Source organism: Zeugodacus cucurbitae, chromosome 2 (assembly GCF_028554725.1).
Source record: "Zeugodacus cucurbitae isolate PBARC_wt_2022May chromosome 2, idZeuCucr1.2, whole genome shotgun sequence".
In the NCBI taxonomy this organism is placed as follows: Eukaryota; Metazoa; Arthropoda; class Insecta; order Diptera; family Tephritidae; genus Zeugodacus; species Zeugodacus cucurbitae.
In genome coordinates, this window is record NC_071667.1 from 58,933,995 (window position 1) to 58,954,035 (window position 20,041).

General features: G+C 33.7%; 1 protein-coding gene across 4 annotated transcripts in view; it reads right to left on the reverse strand.

The window, feature by feature from the left end:
• The window catches only part of LOC105219016 (ETS-like protein pointed), a 200,955-nt gene that overhangs the window by 7,228 nt on the left and 173,686 nt on the right, over nt 1–20,041 (reverse strand). Inside the window, exon 1 of one of the 4 annotated variants that reach the window (XM_054225566.1) lies at nt 73–1,557. The exons of the other annotated variants lie outside the window; for them this stretch is intronic. Within the exon in view, the coding sequence (XP_054081541.1) occupies nt 73–1,081 (1,009 nt within the window). The 5' untranslated portion in view covers nt 1,082–1,557. Of the gene's footprint in view, nt 1–72; nt 1,558–20,041 lie in introns of those variants that run through there. 4 annotated transcript variants of the gene reach the window in all.

Here is a 20,041-nt window from a genome sequence, read left to right on the forward strand (position 1 = left end):
GAGCTCCCAAAATCATATTTTTGCTACATTTCCCCTTAAGATATCATCTCCAACATTATTCAAAATGTTTACCTTGACTAAAGAAATTCGCATCGATGTCGGTGTAATATGAGTTCGCGGTTGGATGATGCGTTGGCGATGAATAGTCACCAACATAATTGGGGGCCATATCATTGAAGTAGCCAATGCCGAGCGAGGAGGCGGTAGGATTCGGTGAACCAAGCAACGAAGATGCGGCCGTGCTCAAGCCCGACGTGCTGCCACCGAGACCAGCGGCTGCCGACGAAGCGCCGCCGGACGATGAAGAGGAACTAACGGAGGCGCTGCCAGTGCTGCCACCAGACAAGCGATGATGCTGTGTCATTGACTGCAAGCTCTGCTGTTGCTGGAGGTGTTGTTGTTGTTGCTGTTGCTGATGCTGCGGCGAGAGTTGCTGGTATTGATGAGTTTGCTGCTGCTGTTGATGCTGGCTCTGTGGCTGGTGTTGTTGTTGATGTTGCTGATGCGACTGTGGCAACGACAGCTGATGCGTCAAGGCATGCGCTGCGTGCTGATGATGGGCAGGCAAATGGTAAGAGGTGTAATTGTCATAACTTTGTAGCACCATCTTCTGTGGTGATTTCTTCAATTGCTGTGGTGTTTGATATTGTTGTTGTTGCAATTGCAAATATTGAAGCTGCAGCTGATCCTGTTGCAACTGTTGTTGTTGTTGTTGCTGTTCTTGGTGTGTCGTAGCACTTAAGTAATTGTAATTTTGTACTGTTTGACAATTGTTGTTATTATTGCTGTTGTTGTTGTTGTTGCTGCTAATATATTTCTGTGCGCTTGTTGGGCTACACGCCGCGTATCGCGCTTGCAATGCTTGTGGCGAAAGCGTTGGCGAAGCACAAGTCGATGTTGCCTGCTTTAACGGTGACAACAGTTTTGGTGTTGTTGCTGGTGTTAATGTTGAATATTTTGTTGGTGTACTGTGAGTGTTGCAAATGCCGTTATGACTTGCTGGTGGTGCTGTTGCTGCTGCTGTTGGTGCTTTTGCTGTAGTCGAAATGGTGGAACCAACTAAGAACGCAGAGGGCGGCATGTCTTCACGTTTTCTTCTATGGCTGGGCAACGACGGCAATGAGAAATTTTCAAATTCGTTTTTGGGAAATTGCTCGTCATTGACGTCGTCGTCGTTAAGTCTTTGTGCGGCGATCGTTGTGAAGTTTTTCCTGCGCAGCGTTCAATTAAATCAAATTTTTAATTTCGCTTTTCGTGAATTGATTTTGCAATAAATAATATTGAGGATTATATGTTGATTGCAATTGAGTAGGCTTCACTTCAATTGATTCAATTAAGCTTGAGTTTGCCAATTTATGTGGGCACTTTCGAGTGTTTGTTGTGTGTGAAAAGATCGCACAAATCTTTGGATTTAGGGGTTGAAGTTCAGATGAAGCGCGTTCTGTTGCTGCTAGTTTGTAGTGATTTTTTTGTTTTTTTAAGCCCTTGAAACAGTGTTTAATTTTTATTTAAGTTATATAAATAAATTATTTTTTATTTAAATATTTTTTTTTAACAAAATATAATTTTTTTTATAAAATATTATTTTTTTTATTTAAATATTTTTTTTTATAAAATATTATTTTTATTTAAATTGTTAATTTTTCTTAATTTTTATATTTTTAGAAAAATGTTTTTTCTTAAATTTGTTGTTGTTCTTTACTTAAATATTTTTTGGTTTAATTAATTTATTATTATTTTTTTAATAAATTATTATAATTCAATTAAAATTTTTTTAATTTTGTTAATATATTTTTTCTATTTTTTAGCAATTTTTATATCTTTAATTTCAGTCTGCTAAATTTGAAAATTTAAGTACTCAATTTTATAAATATTTTTTATTCAATATTTATTTGCATTCACACTTTCTTCAATTTTTTTATAAATTATTTTCGCACATATTTATTTTTAAAAAGTTTTTTAAACTGCCACTGATTTATTTTTGTTGTTTTTTTAATTGAAAAAAAAAAAAGTTTTTATTGCTTTAATTTTTTTATGCGCCACACAATTCACCGTCGGCACGATCAACGATCACTTGAGACGATCTCCAATTAGCACGTACACTTAGCCGTTAGCTCGATTTGCATAAGTACATAAATATCTAACTTTATATTAATGTATACATCCCTATATACACTGGACATGTAAGTTGTTTTGTATTTGAATTAAACCGCGATAAGATGCTTCACAAGAATCTACATACGTTATTACGAAAACAAGAACGTGTATTTATTTACTTTTATCAAATTTTCTGCTATTTTTCTGCGCATTTCAGTTCACAGGCAATCGTGCGCCCACCACTATAACGCTCACAATTTATCGCGTAAATAAAAAAATTCAAATGTCTTCAAGAATTCTCAGCCTTTCAACACACAAAACAAAAATCACTATGCTTCAGTATGTAGATCGGTATATAGATCGGTATATGTTTCTATTATACGCTTAATCTTTTGCTCGCTGCCACTTGTACGCGCACCGCTTGCAATAAATCGCTATGAATCGCACTATGCCCACGCTCACAGATCCTTAATGATCGCGTTAATTCTTGCTTGATCGCTTTTAATATGCTTTTTAGTTAATTACCGTTGATGAATCATTTACATAGCATATGAAACTGTATATTTTATTTGTTGTTGTTGCATTTACTATTTTCTACTTGTGATCCTCTGACGTGATCACTTGTCAGCGTAATCCAGTCAATTAATAAATTCTCAATTCACATTCACTAATCAAAGCAGCATTCATTGAACACTTTTCTTTGCTTGTTTGTTGTTGTTTTTATTATAATATTTTTTACGATTTCGTTCTCAAACTGATCGCACACTTTGCATAACGCCTGTGGTTTATACTACGTTTTTACGCTTGTGCCCGTCGAGGTATCGTCCGTGCCGTACCACTGTAACATTCGACATCCGTTTTACAACTGAAGTTGCTGCCTTTGGGTGTAGAAGTTGTTTGCGCTGGTGTATGCGCACCGCTGTCGCTGCTGACGACGTCGCAGTCAACACTTTTTGCTTTTGCTTTTGCCGCTCCACAAGCTAGCTACTGTGCGCCTTAATATGCGCTCAATATGTGTTTGTGTTGTTGTTGTTAGTCAGTTGTTTAGTTGATATACTCTGTGTTAGCCGTGTTCATCGCCTAAATGCTCAATTGGTAGCAGTCGCCGTTGCTCTGAGTTCATTAATTTTACTACATATGTATATGTGTGTGTGTGTTTGTTTGTGCGCTACCACCACTGTTTGTTGGTGGTGGTTTTGCTTTTGCGTTTGCTCCAACCGTCTTCGCTTATTGGTATTTGTGCATGCCTACACAGCAAATGAATGAACTTGAAAATGAATATTCACTCAAATGCTGTGGTGCGAAGGAATTTCACATGCATGCCCACTCTCAGGCGTTTGAGTTGGGAATTCGTTGTGAGCGTGTGCGCTGTGTGTTTATTGGATATTAAGCATTTGCTATACACAAGTGGCAAATCGCTTGCTTATTTGGCTTTGGTGCTTTGTCATGTAATTCTCTGTGTTTCTGATTAATGCTATATTCTGTGGGATTGCTCATTTCACTTTAGTCTGTTTGATTTCAGTTCGACAATCGGCATTTCATCTGTGCGGTATGAGTGCTTTTTTGTAGCTCATTGGCAAGTGAATATGTATATAAATGGTATATAGAAATTTCGGGCATTTCGGGGCAGGCATACAAACATATGTAAGGAAATCGGGCCTTTTTCGATATTTTTATAAAACTAATTGAAATATTAAATAAAATAAAATTTTTTCGACATGAATTGAAGAGAATAAATAATAAGAACATTTTTTGCTCTATTAACTTCTACTAGGAGTGATTTTTTATATAAAAACTTATATAAAAATCACGAATATTTCCAAAAAAATATTAATAAAATTTCGAGATATCTACTTTTTGTGAAATTGTATCCCAAAACACTTTTTACATGTTAGTCCGTCATAGAAATTTAAAAAAATCAACTACTGAAAGCTTGTAAATATTTTTCCCATAATTTTGCGCCAGAGAAATTCAACTTTCGAAAAACCAAAATTTTTAAAAATTGTATTATAAATATTTATATATATATAATAAAACTTTTAAAATTTATAGCGCTAAACATATTTCATGCTTTTGCTAAACAAAATATGTTCATCGAATAAATGAGTTTTAGCATTTGTTATTATGGGAGATTTTCTCTACTTATTTGTGGTACATTAAATTTTTTTTTTTAAATTTATACATATTTATTAATATTAAAAATAAAAAAAAAAATGTTTTTTTTTTTGTTTTTTTGTATATATTTTTTATTTATTTATTTACAAGAGAAGTAATTATAAATAATAACTCCACTAAATTTAAAGCACTGGCTACAGAGGCCTTCGGCTCTTGTATATATTAATATTAAAAATACGGAAAAATAATTTTGTTTTTTAATTTAAAAAATTTTAACAAATCCAATCCAATATATGAATATCAAAATTTGTTTCAACAATTCATTGATGCTCACAATTTGCATATAATTTCCTATTTAAATTTCAAATGCATTTTTCATAGAAGTTATGGCGTTCAAATATAATTTGGACTACGCATTAAGAAACTCAAAAAGGTTCTTTGATCCCTTTTCTTAAAAAAAATTAATATTATTTAATATTCATAAAAACAAACAGAAACTTAAATCATACGATGCATCGACTGGACGAAAGTCTGATTTCTGTAAACAATATTAATTATTTCAAGACACAACAAAAAATTGTTGTTGATTTTGTACTGTCAATTCCCAGAAGTGCATCCCTATGTTATTCAAATGCATAACCGATATTATACAATAATTACACATGTGCATAATATTAAATAAACTAAGGCTGAAAAAAAAAACAATATTTTTCCATGTCAACAAGTGTTTTCTTATGAGCACATTACTCTTATGTATATTAAAGCGACTATAAGCCACCAACCGGAAAAGATCGATATAAAAATGTGTCTATAACTAAACTGTCTAAAAGAAAATATTTTTATTTTTTTTGCTACAGATTTTAATCACTATATAAATAAATTCCAGCATAAATGTGTAATTCTCATGAAGCTACACTTCCTCGTAAGCAACTTTGTATGGAAAAGTGATATTCATTTTTTTTTTAGAAAAATAAATAACGCATTAGAAAGCAATTTATATTCACACGCTTCCAGTTGCTTAAATGAAAAGTATGCAAATGCGCGCCTTTTTTATCAGCACTACTTGAGCAAAACTCTTTGAGAAAAACTCTTATCACACTTCAATGGAAATGCAACGCGTGCTAAAGCTAAAAGCTAAAGAAAAAGGGTTTTGAAATATGCATATTGCAATGATATTCAATAGAAATGTGACTGGCTTCCATTTGCAATTAATATTTGTCGTTTTTAATTAGAAGAATACGTTTGTATGTATATGTGTATATTATTTATAATATATTTATTGATTTATTGATAACAGATAAAGTTAGCACTTAATTCCAAGTCTAAGGTTTGAAATACATATTTTTTTTACTAATTGTTTGTTGAAAGTTATTGTAGCAAAAAGAGTTTATTATATTGTTTGAAAAGGAAATTGTCGATTGTAGTCTTCGTGGGAAATATGAGTTTACATAAAAAAAATGTGTTTGCAGATTTATAGATACCTTTTTATGTGGAGTAAGATGCTTTAATTAATTAATATTATTGAAGTTGCCTTTAATCTCTCAATACTAAGGAGACAATTGTAATTTTTTTCAGATAAATTTAACGAAATAATTATATATGAATTATTTAATTATTAGTTATAAAATTTGTATTTAAAATCACTCTAGATTATATTTAAAACAAAATGAAAAAAAAATTCAAAATATTTTTTTTTATAAAAACGCATTTGAGTTGGTAGCAAATTTTTTAGATTGAAGATTATTAGTTTTTTTTTAACTTTAACGCAAAAATATTTTTTTTTTAACAAAAACTTTGAAAAAGAAAAAAAAAAATAAATTTTTTTAAACAAAAATAAATATTAAAAAAATTATTCGGAATAAGTCTGAAAATCTTTAGGTCCACACATTGAAAAAATAAGATTTTTCTATTTCTTGATTATCGAGTTTTATATAATATACATATATTTTATTTATTATTAATGAAATTTTCCGATTTTCCAAATAACAACATATTTGTTTTAATATTGAACTGAAATATTATGAAAGAAATTATTTGTAGATTCTTCAGAAGAAGGCTGTAAGCTCCTATAATGACTTAAAATTTTAAAATTATTAATTTTCAATATTTTTGAGTTATTCTTACTATTTAAGGAAAACAATTTTAAAGCCATTTTCGAAAATCAAAATTTGTGTTATTGTAAAAACCATTAATACTAGTATATGTTGCTACAAAAATCATTCATATTTTCTGAGCGAAATTCGTTTAAAATAAACAAAACTGCATACAATGTCTCAAATAAATTGCTTTTCAGGATGAATGTAGTTAAAGAAATACGCAAATATATATGTACATCATATATAAAAGACATACATATATAAAAAGACATTTGAAAATTTTCAATCACGAAAGAAAAATAAATATTAATATGCATATTTCACAAATAAATAAAGCAAATAAAATATTTACTTTACTAAATGAGCACAGTAAATTTGATAGATATCTTCAAATTGCATAAATCATCCAACAAAAAATTAATATTTATAGAGTATGCCAGAAAAGGCAATAGTTTCCGCACTAATTTAATTCACATAAAAGTAAAATGTATTCATTATAATTTTCAGCATTAAAAAAAAACAATATTTTATAAATTCATTACGAATATTCGTTAAGAAATAAGATAAATCAGTTGAAAATTACGCGCCACGCCATACAAGAAATCCATTAATCAACGCAAATTTGCAAAAATTGTATGCAAAGAAAATTCAAATAGACAAAATGGCACAAGGCAGCAGCAAAATTGCAAAAATCACACAAAATAAAAACAACAACAGCAATAGTTCATTCATTATATGCGTATGCGTGAGGCACTTGGGCACGCCATCGATCAACGCACACATGCAAACAGCAAATAAGAGATTGTGCAAAAGCAACAAGAAACTATTGCTTAATTAATGTCAATTCAACGCAAAAAATGCCAACAACACTTTTCAAACTTTTTAAGTACACATTAATTTTATGCAAGCTAAAGTGACTGAGGAGCGTAATTTGTGTAGATCAAATGGCGATACATAAGAGCGCCCACAAAATGAAGCCAAATCAAAATGAAGCGAAAAAAAACTAAAAAAATATATATGCTGTATAACATTAAGAGCAAATAACCACAACAACAACAAGAAAATATAAAAAAATAATAATTTAAAAATGGCAATTTCGAATATACCAAAATGTGGGTAGATCATCAGCGCCGCGCCGCCACAATCATCAATGCGGCGAACGCGGTGAGCTTTTTTCGAACACAACTTATATGGAGAACATGTGTAGGTTTTTATATAGTAAAAATATATATATGTATATAATATACAAGAAAGCCATTCGACGAGTGTACGAGTGAGAAGACGCACAACTTGCCACTTTCAAGCAATATAGTCTGCTCATATATGGCAGAAAATAACAAAAAAAAAAAAAAATCAAACAGAAATTGTTTTATGCTCAAGCACAAATCGACGCGAACGAGACTAGAGTAAGATATAGAAATAATAAAAATACAAACAAAATCATTATGTATATACTATGTTTAATGTCTAAAGCGCCTTAGACATTTGACGTACCATTCGACGACGCAAATGATCCGCCAAGATCATGTCGTCATGATCACTCACATGCATAATTGTACGGCGATTGGTTAAAGCGAGAGATACCCACTTCACAGTCACAGTTCCCACAAAACATGACAAGCATACAAACTCTATACATATGTATATCGTACATACAAACATATTTGTATCAACCCACTTATGCTCACATCGATCGCTATAGATCGCCGTCGTATCAAGCGCACACAGATCACACGAACGGCTGGCTGGCTGCTGCTGATGGTGCGACATGGTTATGTGAAGTGTATGCTTGAATCCATATACGAGTGTACATATGTATGTATGAACGAACGAATAAGTCGAATAACGCTCTAATGGTGTTTCGCTGATTGCTGACTGCCCGATCCACATGTGCTTTTATATACATATATTTACTAAGTCGTTTTTTGAGTGGGCGCCAAAGCAACGCGAATTGGCTGCTGCAAGTAATATTGCTGCAGCGCAGTTAAGCTGTGGAGCACAGCATTTGGTTAGATAAGTCTGCAAAGGTGCGATATATATGCATAAATACATACATATACATACATATGCTTCCATATAACCACTTTTTATTTCAAATATTTGTTTGCAAGTGTATTTGTAGCTGTTTTCGAAATGGCGTCTGACTAGTCGCGCCTGCCAACAGGTGCCATTTGTTCGGTCAGTCAGCATACGCTTGCACCAATAAATGTGATGGATTTTAGTGACAAAAAATAAATTAATTTTTTGTTTAAAGAATATTTACAGTATTTCGGAATGAATATAAGAAAATACAATTATATTTGAAACTTAATAAATAAGGCGATACGCTTCTATAAAAATATAAAAAAAAAAATTCTTCAACTCTAACTGATACAAGCTAGATCACCGATCTGGTAGAAAGAAAGTGTCAGTTGTGTCTTACGAGTCATTATGCATAAATCTCTATAATCTACCTCAACAATGAATTCATGATTTTCAGCAGCTCACCTATATTTTAAATTTGTTTATTAATAGTTTTCGATCAAGTTAATGTCTCACAATTTGTCTGAAGATCTAGCATAAGTCATAAACTGATTCTATATTTTTTCTGATTTTACTCTGAGAAATGGCTGTTACAATAATACAATGGCGTTTAAGGTATGACAAGAAGAAACTCTCGAAGAGAGTTGATATGTATAAAAATATTGTAATTTAGGTTCCCTTAGCGTAATCGAGCAAACGTATACGCGGTAACGAAATGCGAAAACATCTGTTCGAACGATCGTATGGTGAGAAAAAAAGCTCAAAAGCTTTCATGTTAAGGAATTCGATTGTGAAAGTCTCAAGCTACTAACCTTATGAGACAATAAAAGGAGATAAATTCTACGATTGAAGTATTTTTAAGTAGCGCTTTCATAAGACTGTTGCAAACGAGCGCATTTCTCGACTGAAAGCGCCAATGAAAGCTACTTTTTAAGCGTTCTTATTAAGTTTTAACAATCATATCGGAAACTTCAACAGCTTTTATTGTTAGCTTATATTTTTAAGTGATTTATAAAAGTCAGAATATATAAATTTTCTGTTTTTTATAGGCATTTATTAAATTTGTAGCATTAAGCTTGATTTCACTCGAACTAATTCTAAAAACAAATGCATTCCACAATAACTTTTTTCCAGATTCAAGTATTTATACAACAACAATAAAAAAGTTTACGAAATTCGACAGAAACTAACGAGCTTTCTGAAAACTGCATATTAAAGTTGCATATTTCAAGTGAATCGGTTTGATTTCCGCTGCACATGAAATATTATTTATAAATGCGTAAAGTGCTTTTTTTAGAATTGCTTGCATTTAAATATGTTTTATGCGCCTAACTGTTCAGCAATAAATTCGTTGAATTTAAAGAACTATGCACTTATACGGAAATAAATTTTAAACACCAAAAAAGCAAGTGAGACAGACGTTGACTGGCGTGAGACAGACGTTGTTGCCCAAAAATTACAAAAAAAAACTAATAAAAAAATTAAAAAAAAAAATATATATAAAAAAATATAAAAAAAATTTACAAAAAAAAAATATAAAAAAATACAACAATAACTTATGTATATAAAAAAGCAACAAATGAGTGATTACATATTAAAGCCACGCACAGCAACAGTACATACAAAAACAGTGAAATAAATCACAAAAGGCTTAAGTACGTACGACGAAGAAGCGGCCGCTGCACACGTCAAACGTTTAATGAACTTAGCAGCAGTGCCAAATATGGCAGGTCCTTACCAACTATGAAGTGTGTATACGTATGACTACAATTCGCCAATAATAAATGAGTAGTCCAAAATTATAAATAACTATAAAGACAACGAAAAAAGACAACAACAACAACAACAGCGACAAAGCGCGCAATAACGATCAATCAAATCAACGGCACACGCTTCGACGAGGCCTACAATTGCAGAAGGTTCTTCAAAATTGAAATTCAAAATACGCAGGCGCAAGCCGGCCACAACAACAACAACAAAAGCAGTGACCAACAAACCGAAAATCAAGCATTAAAGCGTGTTCTCTGTAAATCATATTTTAATTTGATTTTTGTTTTTTTATTTTGGAAATTAATATTTCTTTTATAATATTTATTGTTATATTTTTCGTGTAGTGTCATCAAATTACAAAAACGGAAATACAAAACAATATAAAAATGAAAAAAAAAAACAAAAAATGAAATTGAGGAAAGCAGCGATCGCCGCTCGTTCGTTGGTGGCTTTGCGGTAAGTAAGTGGCAGCGACGTCTACCACTTGTCTTTGGCTGTTGTTATCTGCTGCAGACTGTTTATAAAACAAAAACAAAAAATGGACAATAAAAATCGAAAAAACAATAACAAAGCGCACACACAATTGACAATCAGCCGAAAATGATAAAATAAAAAAAAAAAAACAAAATCGGAAAAAAAATTTTGGGTACTCAAAATTTGAAAAAGAACCCAGCGCTGCGTTTCCGGTTGGAGCACGTGCGTATTTCGAATGCGGCTTAAAGCACAGCAATGCCAACAACAGCCGAAATACAATCACAGCGCGCGGCACGCACGCACACCGGAATACGGAACCAGCGCGCTTACAACACAGCTGCAAGCAACGACAGCAACAACAACCAACCAATCCACCAATCAATTGCAAGCCAAAGAACGACCGATAGGCAAACGAAGATCGCTTTGGAGCGCTGCCAGCGTATGAGGGATCAAACATTTTCAAGTGACACTAAAGACATAGATATTAGACTAAGCTACAAGCACTCAAGCGCGGCATACAAAAAATTTGAAAAAAAAATATAAAAAACAACAACTGAAATTACATAGAAATTAAAAAGCTGTAAAAGTAAGGCGATCCTCGTTGATCACTGATCGATACAGCGAGTACATGCTTCGGTTGCACGTGCGTCTAACGCCGAAAGTACCAATCGTCAACAAACAACAACTTCAGACAAATCAGGGAAGCGCATATTGTAGTGTATGAGTTAACCCAAGTGAGGGGAGCCGACAATAATCTTCACTGCAACTGACAGCGCGCATGCGCGTATGAGTGAGCGCACACTAGCGCAGGGGGCGGCACTTGAACATCAACGGGATTGTGACAAAAGCACTGCTTAACAACACAATTAAAGCGGGAAAGTCTATAGGAAAAGCATACGCACATACAAACACACATATTTATTCATATTTGTTCTTTATGTATAGAACCGCGCGCATAGGCCACCAACCGCCGTTGTTGAGCGATAGAGTTGAATATGAAATTAATGGTGTGTGCCAAAGGCTAGTGCCTGCATACGAATTAGGGTGCGATTTTTTTCGTGGATTTGTTTTTTTTTTTGTTGTTATGGATGACATGGCTTGATTGTTTCGGCTGTTTAATGTTCGTAAGGGATTTCGTTGTTGATGAAGTGTTGGAACACTTGCGTTAATTTGAATGCATGAATGTTAATAAATACTCATATATTCATGTGAGCACAAGCGAATTGGGATGTGCTCATAATTTTTCGGGAAATTGTTGTTATTGCTTGGAGTTGATCAGTTGTTTTTTTTCGTAGTAGATTGTCGTCCATTTTGTTGTTTTTAATTTAAAAAAACAATGTTGTAAATACAGTGGAACTTCTCTAACTCGAATCACAATAAATCCACAATAAAACTTCGAGTTATGGAATTTTTCATTAAAAAATACAATTTTTTAAAAAGCTTTAAAATATAGTTTTATACACAGTTTTAGTTATTTACTACGCATTCAGTTTTATGTACATACGTTAAAACATGTATTCACACAAGTGTAATATCATATTTTTTGTTCGCATCCATACGAATTTAATTTAATTTAATTTAATTTTATTTTATTTTATTTTATTTTATTTTATTTTGTTTTATTTTTATTTTATTTTATTTTGTTTTATTTTTATTTTATTTTATTTTATTTTATTTTAGTCTTTCACAAGCCAGTTAGAGTAAAATAACAGAAATATCTTTTTTTTTGATTTTAAACTAAATTTATTATTATTTTATATTTCAATAAATTTTATATTGCTGATCGCTATGAAGATCATTGAGAATTATACACAATACTAGATCTAATATGGAAATAAATTGGTAACTAACTTTAAGCTTGGTTTGAATTACAACAACGAGATCATTGCTATGTCCAAGCTATCACATTAATAGGAGATATGAGTATATATTCATTCATCAAAAGTCAAATGCGTTATGTGATCGTGATGTGATAAAATCTTAGTATAAAGTGATCATGATACAGATCAATGACATCTAACATTGGAAACCTGACAATATACAAATATATTAGTGATCGTTGGAATTCACTTCAAATGCAACAACGACACCATTAACCTGTCTGCAAAATATAATTAGTCCACACGGTATCAAAGTGTTTTGTATTAACCGATCATGTGCTTGTGTTAGATGGTAAAATAGCAATAGGTTTAATATAATTTAATATGATTGGAAATTCAATTCATTGACTGACAAAAGTTAGGGCTAAGTTAGGAACCAGTGGGCAACACATGTAGACTAGGAAAGACATTCCTTTGCGAAGGCAGGATCGTCTATTGATTAGGTATTAAAATTCGACAAAGTCAAAAGTGACAAGTAAACACTTTTAAGGTCTATAAATCAACTGATCATAAATGTGATCTTAACATATGTAGATCACTTGAAAATATTTTATATTTTCATAAAATATAAAATGAAAGAAATTCTGTAACGTATGCTTAGAAACAAAATACAACAACAAAAAAATTATTTTTATATTAATTTTTAATACTTTTTTTTATATATTTTTCACAATTCCTCTGAATTTTCAAAATTTTTATTATTTTACTCCTCTCAAAAATTCCCTATTATATACTCGCACTGAAGGAATTCGTGGCAGCAGAAAAGCATGCCAAAAAGTACCAGAAAGCAGTAGGTAGTGCTAAAGGGCAGTCCTAAAAAGGATTACAATTTAATGCAATAACGCGTGCAGAGCCAAACAATAAGCGATGCGAAAGGGGAAATAACGAAATAAAACCCCAGCAATTATTTAAAAGCCGCTGCAAAATGCGTAAGGACACTTACAAACACTTCTGCACGTGTGTGCCTTACATATATTATTTATATTTATGTTCATATACATAAGTATATGAGAGATGCGCACACCATTTGGTACGAGACAAAAAGTAGGTGGTGCCCGAAAAGGAAGCGCCTACAGGCGCAATTAAAGACACATATACACACATATGGAAACACTTTAGGCGTGTTGAAAAGGATTTCATTTTTTTAATATTTTTTATTCAACATATTTAATTCATGTATGTTTGTATGTGTGTGTTTGTAAGTTTTCTGGTTTCTAGCCGCACAGCTGCGCGCGCAAACAAATGGCGACTACGCGCACTGCAAGCGCAGGAAGTTCAAGGAAGCGCATGGCATAAATATCCTTTTGTGCCAGCGCTAAGCTTGTTAGATCAGGTTCCAATTGTACGCCGCGTACAATTGTAGAATTGTTAATCAGTAGACAAATGAAGTGTCTTAAGTTGAAGAATGAGGCAGAGTAGAATGGAGCTGCAACAAATATAATGGTTGATATATAATATAATGGCAAACGAAATACCGAAGCAGTGCTACGATGCAATTGACAGTTGAGTATGGATAATTGCATTTCTATTTTATTATTTTATTTTATAGGAGCAATCTGCACTTTGTGCCGCGCATGCAATGCGGATATCAAGCAACACGTGTCCTTGCAACCGAAGCGGGGTCTCTTTAGCTTATCATTATCGGGTACCTTAGTTATTTTCTTTAAGGCATTATTTTTTATTGAATTAAACACTCAACTATATAATCTATATGTAAGTACATATGAATGTACAGCGTTTCGTTTACTGGGATTTCACGTAAGCAGCGCCGCGCAAGCGCAACCGTACGCCAGTTGAATCATACGATTGCGATGAGTATGCGCAAGTGTTGCGCACATGCGTATACATGTGTGTGTTGCTGTTTTGTCGAACAATAATTTAATGTGCACTTCCGGTGTTTTCAATGGCGCGCGGTAACCACCACCGCCGCCTAGCGCATGCGTGGATGAGCGTAGAAACATACAAACAGAAGCGCGTTTAATGCGCTCAAAATCATATATATGTATGTGACAGCATAGGTATACGCGCAACTACATACATGTATGTATATATGCCGCACTGCTATTGCAACAAGCCCGTTGCACATACTCGATGCGCCACAACGCCGCTAATGTAAATCGGATGTCCACGGCGACGGCGCAACAACGTCAGTTAAGAGCGCTAGGCGAACGCGCCTTCGCGTTGCTTCGTTCGTATTTTGCAGCAAGCGCTGTCCGCCTTCCGTCGCCGTCTCTCTTGTGCGCGCAATGCATATAAATTTTCCAACCGACGCGAGATCAATTTGAAAGGAAACGCAACAACACGACTACAATAAACAACAACAACAACAAATTACAACAACTATCTCTGCGCATATGTCTAGCATTAATGCTCGCTGCATATACTATAAGCACTTGAGTTGTGCAAGGGGGAGCAACCTGTCTGCCACATGAACCTGTTAGAATCGCCTGCTTGACAAACACAGAACGACAGCGAATGACACTTGCAATAACAAAACCAACTATTTTTATAAAAATCAAAAACAAAAACATGCATTAAACACACAGGTGTATACATACTTACACTCGCTCAATCAGTTACTCATGGCCAACAACAACAATAACAACAGTGAAGAAGGCAGAAAATACTAAATATGAAAAAAAGCTTCAAGCTTTAAACAGAACGGAAGGAAATCGTAAAGTGTTACGCAGACAGCGAGAAGAAGTTGGTGTAACGGCACCCACTGGGTGGTTGCATGATGGAGTCATATAGAAAAGGAAGCGTCGCAAAAGAACGGGTTATTCATAATAAATATGTTAGCTTCATACACGCATGTTTATGGTTTAAGAATTATTTCTATTCAATGTTTTATCTTTTTTTCCGTTAATAATTTGCATAGTGATAAATTGCTGTGTTCGAGGAAAATTATGTAAGCGGCATAGGAATGAGATTATCGTGCTGCTGAAGTACTATGATATGCAATGCAAGGAAATCGTATAGTTTAGTGATGGACAACAGCTGATCATATGAATGGTTGGCTAGCTGATCACAAGGAAAATTATTGAGAATTATATGCAATACTAGAGCTTATATGTAAATAAGTTAGTAGCTAATGTTAGGTTAGAGTTAATATACAACAACAATAACATTGCTATGTCTGTATCAAGGCATTAAGAAGCGTTATTGATAGATAAAGATTCATCAAACGTCGATCGCTTTTAAAGTCTTAGTATAATGTGATCTTGACAGAAATCAATGGCATCTGACACTGGAAATCTGACATTGAGATATGTCACTGATAGTTAGAAGAATTCATTTAAAATGCAACAACGATGCCATTAGCATGCAGAGTCAACTCACTCAGAGCTGAAAGCGGTATCAGAATCATTTGTATAAACGATCGTGTGTATATAGTATATAGTGAAATGGCAATAACTACCGTTTTTCTTATATATTATTATTATTATATGCTTTAAAATCGATTCACAGATCTTGAAAGGTGCGATCACTTACAAGATCAAGAAATCGATTGATCGTAAAGTTGATCATAGCATATGTAGATCACTGAAAATCACCTCCTTGAAACCTGGAGTAAATTTAAATTGTCAAAACTAAAGTAGAAATGAATTACAACAACAATATTAGATCACTTCTTCCTTAAAGAATTCACACATAAAGAAGTAGAAATGCTATGAAGAATGATTTATAAAAATTAATATGAAAACTTCTGGTTAAAATTGCCTAAAAAGATACTATTATTAAAAAAAAAAAACAAGAAAAAACGTTAACTTCGGCTGTACCGAAGCTAATATACCCTTCACAGGTGCATTTTTTTAGTAACTATGTATTTAAGCAAATCTAAAAAAAGTCAGTAAAAAACAAACTCTTGATTCCGATCAATCAGTTTGTATGGCAGCTATATGCTATAGTGAACCGATCTGAACAATTTTTTCGGAGATTAAATTATTTCTATGAGCAATAACTCACAACAAATTTCGTGAAGATATGTAGTAAAATGCGGAAGTTTTCCATACAAGCCATTGATTCCGATCGTTCAGTTTGTATGGCAGCTATATGATATAGTAGTCCGATATCGGCAGTTCCGACAAATGAGCAGCTTCTTGAAGAGAAAATAACATCTGCAAAATTTCAAAACGATATCTTAAAAACTGAAGGACTAGTTCGTATATATACAGACAGACGGACATGGCTAAATCGACTCAGTTCAACATACTGATCATTTATATATATACTTTATAGGGCCTCCGACGCTTCCTTCTGGGTGTTACAAACTTCGTGACAAACTTAATATACCCTGTTCAGGGTATAATAATAATAACATTGATTGGTTATATAATATGATCACATAAATGGTAGAAGATGAGAACGAGTCGTTATAACATTAAGAAAACTATAGCAAATAAAATAAGACCGTTTTAAAAAATCATGTAGAGTACTTTCAAATGATACTGTAGTCTTATAGGATCTCAAAAAGATCGAGACATATCAAAAAGTTCAGATCACTTTACCCTACTCGCCTTGGAAATGAATTTCACATAAAAATAAAACATAAATAAATGAACACTACACTACTTGAGTGAGTGAAAATATTACTCAAGTTCATTTTCTTGCAACTCAATGTGCACAAAACTCACGAAATACTAGAACAATGCCATCACCAACAAACCATAAGACAATTTGCGATCTGGTTTCAATTGAACCACGATTGCTTTTGACAATCACCATACCAAAAAATCACAGCCAAGATGTCTGCGGCCAGCCGTATGTATAGGAGTATAAAAAACAATATCTTTCCATAGAGATCGCCTTCGAAATAACTATGTGCATATGCGTTGTTCCGTGTCTTTCGTTTCCTTAAAGGTAGCCATATGCACTTTCTTGCTCATTCATTAACCGCATTTGCTGAGAATCGTTACCTAGATACTAGCGCACAGGCATGGTATGTATGTGTGTGTTTGTAAACAACCACTTTCATATGATGTTGATCAATGAGTTCGTAAATATATATAAATATATACCAGTATATGGTGCAAGTGTGTGTGTGTCGGAGCGGAAATGAAACCAGATATCGTCGCAAAGTGATCTTAATGAAAGGAACAAGTAAACGAGTAAGTGTGTAAATAAATATATATGAGTATGAGTAAGTATGTAGGGCAGCTAAGAGTGTGGCAATATGTATATTAAGGATAGTAGGGATGCATGCGATATTCCAATAATGTATTTATGCCATTAATATGGTTCATAATATTTAGAGTGGTGTGAATTTAATGAGTATCTCGCGGAAGTATGAATAATTTTTTGATGACTGGTTGTTGTGAAAGCGAAAATTTGCATGTTCTCGTATCTATGGGCAGTATTTATGGGAAGTATCGATTAAATTTTATCATTATAGATGATTAAGGAATGTGTGTATGACCCGATTCCATGCATATTAGACACCAAACTATATTATGTCGAAGATATTTCACATTTCTACATAAAATGTTTTTACGGTATATAGTCAAACGGAAGTTTAGAGATCCTCACATACCGTATATGGATGCTAGGGGAATGTATGGACCGATTGGGGTCATTTTTGACTTCGAGTTGTCGCATGTAGTAAGCACCGAACTGGATTAGAATCAATCGAATATTTTTTGGTATGTAAAATGCCACTAAATTTTTTTGATTGATCCAGTTTTTCACGTTAGACAATATTTTTCTTCAAGTTTTGTTAAGTTAGCTAAAGCTCGCATAATTGTGAAACCTTTGCCTCATTGACAATTTTTCTAAATTTTATTGTGAAAGCTTCAAAACCAACTTGTGGGCGTGGTAATCTTATGATTCGTCACATGAAAGCAGCCTTACCATTTACAGGTATGGATGATATTAGATATCTCAATTGAAAATTTGATATGATTTGATTTTAAGGGACAAATCGGAAATTTATATGCCAAATTAAACATTTTAAATATCAAAAATATGTCTTTATATATACATCTACAGACAGACTAATTAATAAGAGAGGCCGTCAAGTTGTGATAATGCCAACTAAACGATCGAGCTCTAGCAACTTAGCTGAACTAGTTCCGTAGAAATGCTAGGACAGAAGAGCAATGTAGTTCCAATAAAAAAAAGAATAATAATAACAAACAAAAGCAGACAAAGTGCCTGCTTACTGTCAAGATTATATTTGTAATCCATTCAACTTTACTCCACAATATTTACCTGAGCGCATGCAATGCGATCGGTATCGAGCGAAAAAAAATCACGGCACACCACTAATTGCTAAAATGCATTATTACAACATCTTAGAACTCTTAAAAAGACAAGCACCCACAGGCATATACATATATGTATATACATACATGCCGTGTAAGGCTAAGGGTATGAGCAGGCTGCGTAGCGTATTTTTGAATGAAATGCTTTTACTTACAGACAACCTCGTTGCTCGCTGGAAATTGCAATTGGCATTTTGCCCAGGACATTCGCACACAAAAACTCCACGGGGGAGACAATGCCAAAAAACAAAGCAAGACAAAAGAACAACGCACACAAATGAGAAAATCACATCCGGTAATTTACTTCCTTTTCTTCCTTCTTTTATGACCGTAAGCAATACCAAAGCAATGAACGGCTGAGCACAGTCATGCAGATTGAGCGTTGACCGATAGACTATACTACAGATGAATATATGTGTATGTATGTGTGTTTGTTGTAGAAAGTGCATTTCTTCAATGAGTTGTTGTTCATTTTTCTTTTCTTTCGCCACACTAAATTCGATAGTGAAATTCAAAACGTCTAAGCCCAACACAAATGCTGAGACTCCGACTCCGACTCAGCCACAGATCGACAGGATCAGCAGCACTCTAGAAAAGGTACACGAGAGCTGGGCAAGTGCTGGTGGCAGGTAACTTAAAGATAGATAGTCTATCTTATATCTTATAAATAGCCACATGAACAGACATTGTGTGTCACAACAACAGCGAGAATAAAAGATAACAACGCAACAACAATAGCACCGACACTGCTGTTAGATCAAAATGCCGATCTTGCGATCATTTACGAGGAGCAACCGTGCAACCTTATGGCTTACTACACAAACTGCACACAGCTAAACAAACATATACAAGTGCAATTGGCGGCGGCGGCGGCGAGCACAGAGACATAGAGAACTCGGCCGTGGCAGCGGTCATGGCCATAGCGACTGGCGTAGGCAGGATGAGGGTACGGCGTGAGAGCGAAAACTAAATAAATGCAACAACAACAACAATAAGCTGGCTAATATGATATTCTCACAGGATATGCTTGTGTGTGTTTGTGGCAAAAAAAAAGTAAAATAAAAAGTCGGAACCAAAATATTTCGGAAATGTTGCCGGTGAAGCCTGTGAGAAATATGCCCACAACGCAAATATACATACACACACACCTATACAAATATTGAATATCATATACTGTTGTTGTTTGTGTTGTATGCGGGCGAGTTCTTTCGCAGGCAAAGTGAAATGCAATGAAGTGAAGTGAGCTGCAGCGAGCTGAGGTGGAGCGAGTTGAAGTGAGGTAAAGTGGTGTGGAGTGGAGGAAAGTGGAGTGTAGTGAGTGCAGCAG